Source organism: Herpailurus yagouaroundi, unplaced genomic scaffold, assembly GCF_014898765.1.
Source record: "Herpailurus yagouaroundi ecotype Mexico unplaced genomic scaffold, PumYag 77, whole genome shotgun sequence".
Classification (NCBI taxonomy): domain Eukaryota; kingdom Metazoa; phylum Chordata; class Mammalia; order Carnivora; family Felidae; genus Herpailurus; species Herpailurus yagouaroundi.
The window spans coordinates 63,755,189-63,768,252 of NW_024412388.1; the positions used below are offsets into that span (position 1 = coordinate 63,755,189).

The window sequence follows — 13,064 nt, forward strand, 5'->3', positions numbered from 1 at the left end:
CTTAAATAGCTTAAACTAAATATGTCCCAAACCAAATTGTCTTCTCTCCACTCCTTAGAACTACTTCCTTTCTAGGTTATCCCTAATTGGAAGTTGCCTAAACTAAAAAATTTGGTGATCATAACATCCTCTTTAGCTCCTGTCGTAGACTCTGGGTCTGGAGTTCTCTCTTGTCCAGCAAGAGAGCAGACACAAGATTAGAATGCAAAAGAGGCTAATACCTGAGAGGAGATAAGAGCCCTAAGGGTCCTTGCTCCGTTTTTATTAGGATCAGAAGGCTTACAAGCATGATGGATGTGCACACAGAGACCATGAAACTGTGAACATTAACTCATGGGTGTGGGGGAAGGGGGGGTTTAAGATATTCAGTATTAGGGGTTTGAGTCAATACAAAACAAAATCCTGGCACTGGGTGGAAGGTTGTTAACAGACGTGAGGCACCACCTCTGTTTACCTAAACTGGCCTAGGGGACAAGAAGGAGCATGCTACCTCAGGGTCAACAAGGCACTTTTCTTTTGCTAACTAGGCTCTGCTCTGGGCAACTTCACCCTGCTGTAGTCTAAAGTCCAGTTTACCTGTTTACCTATTTTGGTTCTTCCTTTTTGTGAAAGCAGCTTTCTGCTATTGTAGAAAGTTGAGGGGTGCTAACGCCCTGAATACCTAATCTTGTTTACCTCATCTTGGATGTTTTCATCCTGAGATTTCCTATTCCTATGCTTTTGTCCTATACTGGGGGCCTTTGCCCTGTTTACCTAATCTTGGATGCATTCATGCTATGGTTTTCTATTTCTTTATGCCTTGTTAACCTATCTGTGCAAGCTCAGAGAATTCCTAAGCTTATTCCCCACAAGCTCCCCAACATCCCATTTAGTCATCATGTCCTGTAGATTTCACACCACAGTTCTCTCCATTTTTTCTTGTTTCTTAGTTAAAGCTTTATTTCTTGCTTGTACTATTGCAAAGCCTTCTAATCTGTGTCTCTGACTCCAGTCTTATGTGGGTACTTCTGCTATTTACTAGCTTTGTGAACTTGGGCAAATTAGTCTCACTATGCCTCAGTTTCCTTATTCGTAAAATGTAGATACCTGGTACCTATGCCATATGATTTGTTATTCCCCCTTAAATCCACCCTTGATAGTATTGGGGTATTTTTTGTTTTTTTAAGTAGGCTCCACACCTAACATGGAGCTTGAATTCATGACCCCAAGATCAAGAGTTGCATGTTCTACTGACCAAGCCAGCCAGACACTCCAACATTGGGGTTTTTTTTTTGTTTGTTTGTTTTGGTTTTTTTTTGGTTTTTGGTTTTTGGGGGTTTTTTTAGTAGGTTCCAGGCCCAACATGAGGCTTGAACTCACGACCCTGAGATCAACTGTTTCACACTTCACATTCTAGTACTGAACTGTAGTAGTTTCTTCTGTACAACTGCTATTTTATTGCTTGCCTCACTTACTCATCCTTAAAACTTATCTTTTCAGGGGCACCTGGTTTGCTCAGTTGGTTAAGTGTCTAACTCTTGATTTTGGCTCAGGTCATAATCTCAGTTCTTGGGTTCAAGCCCCACATCAGGCTCTGCATTTGTGGAGCCTGCTTGGGATTCTCTCTCCCTGTCTCTGCCCCACCCCCACTTGTTCGTTCTCTCTCTCTCGCTCTCTCTCTCAATAATAAACTTTAAAAAAATAAATAAATGTTTTTACATTTCAGCAGTTTATTTGATTCTCTAAGAACATATTATTTTTAGGTATTTAAAAATATTTAACACTGTGGCTTGAAAAATAAAATGCACTCCTGGTTTTAAACATTCACAGTCTAATAATATTTAATTTTTTTTCTGTTGTTTCCATACATTTAAGGCCTACTGTGTAACAGAACCTGGAGCTGGCTCTGATGTTGCTAGTATAAAGACCAAAGCAGAAAAAAAAGGAGATGAATATATTATTAATGGTCAGAAGATGTGGATAACCAATGGAGGAAAAGCTAATTGGTGTGTTGTTTAAACATCTCTGTATATTGCTTGTTAATTACTTTATATTCAAAATCTTCCCTCCCTCCTTTCATTTATTATTAAAACACCACAATTAAGGTAAGTTGTATTCATGGAACTAGAATGTCCGCAAAAATTATAAATAGTTCAATATATAATGTTTATTTATTTTTTAGAGAGAAGGAGAGTGTGAGCAGGGGAGGGGCAGAGAGAGAGGGAGACACAGAATCTGAAGCAGGCTGCAGGCTGCAGGCTGCAGGCTCCAGGCTTAGCACAGAGCCTAACGCAGGGCTCTAACCCACGAAACGTGAGATCATGACCTGAGCTGAAGTCAGATGTTTAACCGACTGAGCCACCCAGGCACCCCTAGTTCAATCTTTTTAAAAACTATTTTTAAGCCTTGAATTATTTCTTCAAACTAACTCTTCAGAAGTTTAATTTATAAAAGCAAATAGAACAAAAACACCTGCTCTGGTTGAATGTGGTTAGGAAAGCCAGAGCTCTGTCTACTTGGCTCTGTCCTTCTCCACATCTGTACCCTATACCAGTACCTCCTTGAAAATGTTTTCCTAAGACTGAGGAAAAAGGAAAACCATTGGTAGGGTACATTTCCCTGGTTCTGAACAATAAGCAAAGGCAATCTTAAAACTCAGATTATCTTTTAGAGGAGACAAAGTATTACTGTAGTGAAATCTAAAGGTCCAAATGTATAGGTCCAAAAATAATGACATGAAGTTCAACAAAGGATCATAAAATCACTTGTATAAATATAAAATGTTGAAGAACATATTTATACCATTACTTTTAGAAAAAAAAAGGAAGTAAAGTGGATAACTGTAGTTTTAGTAGAAATCAACAGTGTGATGTATCTGCCTTTAAGAAGCTAACCTAGGGGTGCCTGGGTGGCTCAGTCAGTTAAGCCTCCAATTTCAGCTCAGGTCATGATCTTATGGTTTGGGAGTTTCAGCCCAACATCAGGCTCTCTGCTGTCAGTGCAGAGCCCACTTCGGATCCTCTGTCTCCCTCTCTCTCTGCCCCTTCCCCCTTTGCACTCCCTCTTTCCCTCTCTCAAAAGTAAGTAAACAATTTTTTTAAAAAAGAAGCTAATGTAACTTCTTGCTGAAATGATAGAAGTATAGCTAGCACAAATGAGGAAAAAAATGGTAACAATTCTGTATGATACATTTTAAGAGCTATATTGACAAAATGAAATAAATTCAGAAGCAACTAAGTATCCTCCATTGGGAGGCATGTAGAAAATATGTGCTGTGAAGAGTGAAGGAATTAAGTTTGATTATTTAGAAAATTTTTGAGAGTTTTGAAATAATGTCACACAGAAAGAAGAGCAGGCTTGTGCATTTGCTTTAGGAAGCCTGTTTAGAATTAATGGGTAAAGGTTAGAAAAATGAAGACTATAGCTCGACATAAGGACAAGCTTTCCAACAACATTGCCATCCAATGTGTGTTAGGTTGTCATGGAAAATAATGTATTTACCCATCACTACAAATACGCAAGAATGTAGACAGAGACTTCCCTAGAACAAGGACTCTGTGGTGATTGGAATAATGAACCAAAAGGGCTATCTTCCCTTGTCTGCAAAAATTCTTATTCAATATATATGTGTGCTGGGGGCTCCTGAATGGCTCAGTTGGTTAAGTGTCTGACTCTTGATTTCAGCTCAGGTCATGACCTCACAGTTCATGAGATCAAGCCCTGCACTGGGCTCTGGACTGACAGCACAGAGCCTGCTTGGGATTCTCTGTCTCCCTCTCTCTCTGCCCCTCCCCCATTCATTTGTGCACTCTTACACTCTCTGTCCCTCAAAGTAAATACATAAACATTAAGAATATATGTGTGCACATGCGTGTGTGTGCTCTGCAGTGCAGTTTTCTGGCAAGTAAACATTTTTCCTGGAGATGAGCCTACTGGGAAGTTATTTAATTTAAACATAACCCCTCTATGACTGTCCAGTACTAAGGAATGCTAGATCATTATTTTAAAGTCCTCATAACATCCAAAAGTAATAAGTGAAGAAACCATTCAAATTTAACAAATTGAGAGAAATTTAACAGTGCAATTAGAAGTTTTCATAATTTTGAGGCTGCTGGGTGGCTCAGTTGGTTAAGCATCTGACTTAGGCTCAGGTCATGATCTTGCGGTTCGTGGGTTCGAGCTCCACATCAGACTGTGTGCTGACAGCTCTGAGGCTGGAGCTTGCTTCAGATTCTCCCTCTCTCCCCCTCCCCAACTCACGCTGTGCCTCTCTCAAAAATAAAACATTTAAAAAATTTTTTTAAAGTTTTCATAATTTTAAGAACTCATTAAGTACAACTCGTAGTAAAACAAATTAGGTAATATGTGAAACTAGAAAACAGTTTCTCTTTTTTACTATTAAGTGAAATTGTAGAGTGAATAATTTATTAATGTTAAGCATAGAAAATAAATTTGGTATTTAAGGAATTCTTTAAAAATTCTCCTATATCAGGCTTTTTAGAACATGGGTTACATGGATATTTGGATGTTTTAGTTTTAATACTTCATGTTCCATTTTAAAATCTTTCTGGGAAAAATTCTTCTGGAGGGAGAACCTAGCAAATATTCATAACAACTCAGTATAACAAAAACACTGATTTTGCTGCAAAAAAGAGGATAGTAGGTAAAATGTAGGGGTCATCATCTCATATTATTCCTTTCACAGGCAGCCCTATTTATTGTTCTTTTCCAGATAGCTTGTCCTTTAAATAATGAAACTAGTTTTGGGAAAGAAAAAGTACCATTTCCATCACAGCACATACTTATTTTTTAGATTACATAATCTAAAAGGAATACAAGGAATTTTTACTTATAACTCATACTTCTAAATAAAGTTAAATACCATATTATTTAAGTAGACCTGGGTTGGGGCACCTGGGTGGCTCAGTCAGTTAAGCGTCTGACTTAGGCTCAGGTCATGGTCTCACAGTTTGTAAGTTCGAGCTCAGCGTCAGGCTCTGTGCGGACAGCTGGGAGCCTGGAGCCTGCTTCAGATTCCGTGTCTCCCTCTCTCTCCGCCCCTCCCCCTCTCATGCTCTATCTCTGTCTCTCAAAAATAAACAAACATTAAAAAAAAAAAAAAAAAGTAGACCTGGGTTAAAATACTAGCTCTGTCACATCATGAATATCTGACTCAAGCAAGCTTCTAAATTTTTTTTTAATGTTTTTATTTATTTTTGAGAGAGGGAGTGCACGAGTGGGAGCTGAGAGACAGAGGATTGAAAGTGGGCTCTTGTGCTGACAGCAGCGAGTCTGATGTGGGGCTCGAATTCAACAAACTGAGATCATGATGGGAGCCAAGTCAGACACTCAACTGACTGAGCCACCCAGGTTCCCCTACACCTCTCTGATTCTTTATTTCATCATCTGTAAAACAAGGGAATAATAATTGGGGTTTTGGGGGGAATTAAATGAGACAGCCATCAGTGTGTGTTATCTGTTGAGGTCATTATCATTGTATTTATATCATGTATATATATTAGGTATTTCTTATTGGCTCGTTCTGATCCGGATCCTAAGACTCCTGCTGGTAAAGCCTTTACTGGATTTATTGTGGAAGCAGATACCCCAGGAGTGCAGATTGGAAGAAAGGTAAAGTGTATATTTATCAGTGATTAAGGTTTCAAATACTACTTTAGGTATACATTTCAAAATTACTATTTCAGTTTCCTTTATTGAAACCATTTTTTTTGTAGTAAATTGCAAAAAAATAAAGCTGGTTTTTGTTTAAGTTTTTATTTTAATTCCAGTTAACATACAGTGTTATATTAGTTTCAGGTGTACAATTTAGTGATTCAGCACTTCCATACATCACTCTGTGTTCATCACAAGTGCACTCCTCAGGTGGCTCAGTCGGTTAAGCGGCCGACTTCGGTTCAGGTCATGATCTCACGGTCCGTGAGTTTGAGCCCCGCGTCGGGCTCTGTGCTGACAGCTCAGAGCCTGAGCCTGTTTCAGATTCTGTGTCTGCCTCTCTCTGACCCTCCCCCGTTCATGCTCTGTCTCTCTCTGTCTCAAAAATAAATAAACGTTAAAAAAAAAAAATTTAAAACAAACAAGTGCACTCCTTAATCCCCATCACCTATTTAACCCATCCCTAAACATAAAACTGTTTTGGTGTTATCAGGTGAAATAGTCTATATATTGCTGAAGATTTTAAGTTGAGGATAATCCTTGTGATTCATTATCTGAAAAAGTGGCCATTCATGGTTCCAGTCTATAGAGAATGCTAACAACAGCTGTGAGGGTTAATGAAGCAGAAATCAAACTGTCATTTATATGGCCTGCCCAATAATAGAGTTTTAGACATTTCCAAAGACGTTCCCACCCTTTTCCTTCCTCACAGCAGCCTTTTAGGTTAGGATAACTGGGATTATGCCCCTTTTTGATTAAAACAATACCTACGGTCATAAGAGAAAAATCTGTGCTTTGAGGAAAGTGTGGAAATGGTAAAGAGCCTTGAATGTGGGAAGGCAAGGAAAATTTTATTTAAATAAGAAAAGGTAATTTAATGTATTTGAAAATGACTATAACTTGAGTGTGTGGAGATAATTTAGCAGTAGCATTTAAAGTAGACTAAAGAAAAGAGTTTAAAATTTAACAAATCAAAGTAGGAAAGAAATGAAGTCATTAAAGTAGTCCTAGTGAGAGCTAAGTAAATATGATTAAGATTTAACTCTGAGAACAGAAAGAGAAGACTCAATTTTACAATTGTAAAACTCTTCTTTGCAAAATGAATTTGTAAAAAAGAAAACCTATTAATGACCAAATACTGTCTATATTGAAGGCAAAGGAGAAATTATGGAGGTTTATTAAGAGTTCCTAAAGGTTACATGAATATATATTCTTCATGGGGAATGGTACATATTACCCAGTGAGATATTAGACTAAGGGTGGCGTAACCTGAACTGGAAAGGCTAATCTGAATTGACCAACTTATGCAAACTTCTGAACCAGTCATGTGTATTCATATAATGCACGTTTTATTAAAAGCCATCAGAATCTCTCTGTTGTACCCACGCCTCTTGAAAATGGAAACAATTGGGGAAAAAAAAATGGAAACATGGTAGAATATATGAGGGGTAACTTTTCTTTTAGGTCGTAGAATATTAAAGGTGGAAGATGTACACGATATTTCAGTCTGTTTATTGAATATTGAAACGGAGATCCAAGTAAATGATTTACTTAGTGTAACACACTCAGAGGTGGAGTTGAGATCACTACTGAGGTGTCCGAGGAACTTGCCCAATGTGGTTGCTGACACTATTTTTCTCTATTTTAAGAGTAGCTATTATAGACTGCACTTTATAAATAAAACTATAGTGAGGTTGTTGTATATAACAAAGTATAAGAATGGATGTGCTTCTTCCAAGCAAATTTTTTTTTTAATGTTTATTTATTTTTGAGAGAGAGAGAATGAGCGGGCAAGGGGCAGAAAGAGAAGGAGACACAGAATCGAAAGCAGGCTTTACGCTCTGAGCTATCAGCACAGCCTGACATACGGATCGAACTCATGAATGGCGAGATCATGACCTGAGCCAAAGTCGGACACTTAACCCACTGAGCCACCCAGGCGCTATTTATGTTTTATTCATGTTTCTTTTTTAGGGATGGTTGCTAGAAAACTTAGGGCCAATTTTTTTTTTTTTTAATGTTTGTTTATTTTTGAGACAGAGACAGAGCATGAACGGGGGAGGGTCAGAGAGAGAGGGAGACACAGAATCTGAAACAGGCTCCAGGCTCCGAGCTGTCAGAGCCCGATGCAGGGCTCAAACTCATGGACCATGAGATCATGACATGAGCCAAAGTCGGGCGCTTAACCAACTGAGCCACCCAGGCACCCCACCAATTAGGGCCAAATTGATGGCCATCTCTAGAAAGTGTGAAGGACCAAATAGCTTATACTTTTTTCAGTAGTAAACTCACTTTCCATTGTATTATGTTGTTTCTAGTCTCATTAATTTTTTCTCAGTTTTCCCACTTAAAAAAAAAAATCTCTAATTCAATAAATACTTATTATTGAGTTAATACTTAGCACTATTGTGGTGTTGGGGATACTGTATGGATCAAAACAGACAAAAATCCCTGCCCTTGGGGAGCTTACTTTCTAATGAGAGAGATAGATAATTATATTGTATAAACTTAAACTCCTTAAATCTTTTTTTTTTGAAATATATGGGCATTTTACAAATTTGTGAAATTTGATACTTAAAAATTTTTTTTGTTTTAGAAATTATCTGGCTTGAGATGAGTCCAGCAAGCATTTTGGTTTTAAATGCTCTAGTGTTTGGAGTGAGTCTGGGAAACAGGATAAACTGTTTTCATAAACAGTGTTTTCTCATTATATTAAGTAAGGGTCTAAGGCACTAGAGTTTATTGACTTATAAAGACAAAAAAAGAAAGATGTTGGTTTCTTTCTTGGTAAAACTGTATATTATTGTTACTATTTCTTCAAGCCTAGAAGCGGATGATTAATATTAAAGCAAGCAAGCAAAAGAGCTCGTTTACAGCTATGTATTCCCATTTCCCCTGCTTCTATTACTGCTTATTAAAAATTAGATTAAAATGTTTTTTCCTTAAGGAGAAGAGTCACAATATCTGCAACTCCCTCTCAGCTATTCAGCAAATAATGCTAATAGTTACACACACAAAACACAGAAACAAAGCAAATGTGACAAAATGTTAATAATGGGTGAATTGAGATAAAGGGTACATAGGTATTTGTTATACTACTCCCATAGGCCTTCTGTTGGTTTGAAATTTTTTGAAGTAAAAAATTGAGGGAATATATATAGCTACTTTGGTAGTTTCTTATAAAGTTAAATATTCATTTACCACATACCCAGCACTCTTAGGTATTTATCCAAGAGTGAAAACAAAGGCCTATACACAAATGTTTGTAGCAACTTTATATAATTGCTAAAAACTGGAGTAGAAGGGGAATGTCCAACTGGTGAACAGATAATGGATATGTGATCCATCCATATAGTGGAATACTACTCAGCAGTAAAAGAAATAAATTACTGAGCAGAAGCAATATGGATGGATCTCAGAAGCACTCTGCTAAGTGAAAAGTCAGTCATTATTATTCTACTTATATGATATTCTGGAAAAGGAAAACTTATATGGACAGAAATCAGATCACTGGTTGCTTCAGATTGGGTTAAAGTAAGGGTATTGACTAAAAAGGAGCACAAGGGAATTTTTGGGGGTGCTGAAATAGTCTGTCTTGACTGTGGTAGTGGTTCCACTACTATGTACCACTACTATGTATTTTGACAAATACATAATGCATTTGTCAAAATTGTTAGAAATTTTAAAGAGGGTGAATTTTCCGGTATGTAAATTCTACTTCAGTAAACCTAATTTTAAGAACAAGTTGGTACATTACTTTGCTTGCTAGCTCTATTAAGCTGAAATTAAACATCCCAAATCAGATTATGTTTGCTAAATGCTTTTGCTGACATTCATGGTAAAAAAGATAGCCTTCAAACATGATGAAACTTGTCTTTGTAAGGTAATATGTACATGTAGACCTTTAGAGTATTGTTGGTTTCAAAGTTTGGGGAACAATTGTTTTAGACTAGGGGTTGACAAACTTTTTATAAAGATCCATATTATAGAAGCGCCTAGGTGGCTCAGTCAGTTAAGCGTCCAATTTCGGCTCAGGTCATGATCTCACAGTTCATCTGTACTGACAGCTCAGAGCCTGGATCCTGCTTCAGATTCTGTGTCTCCCTCTCTCTCTGCCCCTCCCCATTCACGCTCTCTCTCTCAAAAAATAAAAGTAAAAAAAGATCCAGATTATAAACATTTTAGACTTTGAGAGCCATAAGGTCTGTGTCCTAGCTACTCAATTCTGCTGTATCAAGAAAGTAGTCATAGATTATATGTAAACAAATAGGTATTGACTCTTCCAATAAAGCTTTCTTTACAAAACAGGCGTAAACCATTGTTTGTCAACCCGTTTTAGATAATTGCAGAAAATCCTAAAACAGGTTAAAGCAAAAATTCATGCCAGCTCAAAAAGTGTTCCTTAACATACCTTGTTTTCCTCATTAGGAATTAAATATGGGTCAGCGATGTTCAGATACAAGAGGAATTGTCTTTGAAGATGTGAAAGTGCCTAAAGAAAATGTTTTAATTGGTGAGGGAGCTGGTTTTAAAATTGCAATGGGAGCTTTTGATAAAACCAGACCACCAGTAAGTAATATCAATGACCTGATAATCTTTATAGGATCTTTTTTTTTTTTTAGGATCTTCTTTTATTCATTACATTCAGTTTTATTTATACATGGCGTATCTGGTGTGCATTTCTTTTAAAATATTTACTTCTTTTATTAAGGATGGAGAGATACTGTCATTTTTCTTTATTTTTTAGAATTCTTCAACTGTCTTGCCACCTGTTATTTTAGCAAATACAAAATTTTTGTAGTCACTGCTAGATTTACAGACAGGCAGTCCATACTTAATCATTCCTGCTAATAGGTGCTCATTTCCTTTTCCCTTACTCAGTAGGAATATTTCCCCTAAGAAGCTTTCCCTTGTTAAACAGAAGAAATGACTTGTCTCTAGGGTATGGTCTTGTGCCTCACTAATGCCTTTAATTTATACAATATAAATTTAAATGCTTGTTCTCCCCCATCCCTTCTTTTGTGGCCTGAATGTATAGTCATTTTCTCTTTGTATAATCCTTCATTTAGAATTTACGCAAATGGCCATTGTACTGTGTTTTAAAGACAACGTGAATTTTTGCTTCGTAAAATATTAAACCAACAGGTAGCAGCTGGTGCTGTGGGACTAGCACAAAGGGCTTTGGATGAAGCTACCAAGTATGCCTTGGAGAGGAAAACTTTTGGAAAGCTGCTTGTAGAGGTAATTTTTATTTTTTAATTTTAATTTTTTTATTTTATTTATTTCTGAGAGAGAGAGACAGTGTGAGTGGGGGAGGGGCCGAGAGAGAGGGAGACACAGAATCTGAAGCAGGCTCCAGGCTCCCAGCTATCAGCACAGAGCCCACCATGTGGCTCAAACCCACGAACCATGAGATCATGACCTGAGCTTAACTCAATGAGCCACCCAGGCGCCTTTAGAGGTAATTTTCACACTCAGATAAAAATCTGAGTTCAAATCACACTGAAATTAAAATCCAGAGTCCTTACAATGGGCTTCTATCAACCACACTGGCCTTTTGCTTGTATTTACTTTTACTCTTCCCGCCCCCCGAAAATCTACTTCCTCACTCATTTCACTAGAGAATCTACCCTAGTCACCCAATGAAAAATAATATCTCCAACGTTCTATATACTAATCCCACTTGTTTGGTTTTTTTTTTCATAGTTCTTAACACCACTCAACATTATATCATGTATGTGTTTGTTTATTATTTCTCCTAACTCACTTGAATGTTATACTGCTAGTACTTAGGATATATTTCCACTATGAACTTCTATTTCATGCATTCAACAAATAGTAATTGAACACCTACTATATTAAAATACTAATAACTGGATGCTTTCTCTGTTCCAAGCACTATTCTAAGGGTTTTAAATGTATTAACTCATCTAATCTTCACAGTACTGTGGAGTGGGGAGTTTTAGTCCCATTTACCACATGTATAAACATTACGTCCAACCTCATATATAATGGAAACAAGATTTGAACCCAAGTAGTCACTTAAAGAGTGTGTTCTTTTGCACACTACATGTGCTATTTCTGTGAAAGAAAAGAAGTTTGACATAGTCTCTGTGCTCAGAGACTTTAGAGATGGAGATATGATACATATCTTAAAACAAGTATTAAGAAATAATACAGAGCAATATAAGATTAAATCTCTAAATGAAAGCTATGGACAGGGTTAGAGAAACCAAGAGGAGAGACTGTTGTGGGTGGGCCAGACACATTACAGGGATTCTGAGTTGTATTTAGAACAGGGTTTCTCAAAGCATAGGCTGAAAAGAAACTGAATGAGACTCATTGGGATTTTTTCATCAGAATCTCACAAGAGAAGAATGTGCCTCTTACACCAGGTTGCCAAGGCTGTGGTGAAATAAGTGTTTCTATATATGGCCAGTGGAAATATAATTTGGTGTAACTTTTATGAACCATATTTTTGCAATATATATCAAAAGTACCTAATTTTGGGCCCACAGTACAGTGGTTATCCTACAACTGTATTTCATAAGATAGGTATCTTTCAGATATACTCCATATGGACAGTATAACATACCTATAGCTTATTCATTTCAGCATTGTGTAGAAACAGCCAAATATAGAAACAACCAAGATGTTGATCATCCATACAGTGGAATACTTTGAAGCTATAAAAAAGGATAAAGAAGCTCTTTATGTATTAATATAGAAAGCACTCAGATTTATTGATAAGAAAAGCAAGGGGCATCTGGGTGGCTCAGTCGAATAAGGTCTGACTTTGGCTCAGGTCATAATCTCATGGTTCATGAGTTTGAGTTCTGAGTTGGGCTCTGTGCTGACAGCTTAGAGCCTGGACCCTGCTTCAGATCCTGTGTCTCCCTCTCTGTCTGTCCCTCCCCCCACTCACACTCTGTCTCTATCTGTCTGTCTCTCTCTCACAAATAAACATTAAAAAAATTTTTTTTTAATAAAAAATAATTAAAAAATAAAAACTTTTAAAAAAGCAAAATGAAGAACCATCAACATAGCAGGCAAGTATATGTGTAAAAAAGGGAGAGACTATGGATGTATTTGCTTATCTGTGTATATAATATCTCTGAGAAGATGAAAACAGTTCATCTGTTTACCTCTAGGAAGGGGAATTAAATGGGGTTGGGGAGGGCAGGATGATAGAAGGAAGAAAGGTTAAAATTCAAACTGGTGGATGGGTTACCTATTCAAAAAACAGTAAAAACTAAAAACAAAACAACTTGAAAGAATCATTGGCTTAGAAGAATGGGCACAATCAGGCAGGTAGAAGTAAGGGAGGATATTACTCTCCTTGTTCCACATATGAATTATTTACATTAATAATTGTCTCCTCTTAAGACTCAATTACCATGCTAATCTCAACA

At 37.1% G+C, this 13,064-nt stretch overlaps 1 protein-coding gene across 1 annotated transcript in view; it reads left to right on the forward strand.

Annotated features, from left to right (window-relative positions):
* ACADM (acyl-CoA dehydrogenase medium chain) overlaps positions 1-13,064 on the forward strand; it is a 33,380-nt gene that overhangs the window by 15,974 nt on the left and 4,342 nt on the right. Inside the window, exons 7-10 of the mRNA XM_040470678.1 lie at positions 1,855-1,985; positions 5,502-5,610; positions 10,081-10,221; positions 10,798-10,893. Coding sequence (XP_040326612.1) covers positions 1,855-1,985; positions 5,502-5,610; positions 10,081-10,221; positions 10,798-10,893 — 477 coding nt within the window. The remainder of the gene's footprint in view (positions 1-1,854; positions 1,986-5,501; positions 5,611-10,080; positions 10,222-10,797; positions 10,894-13,064) is intronic.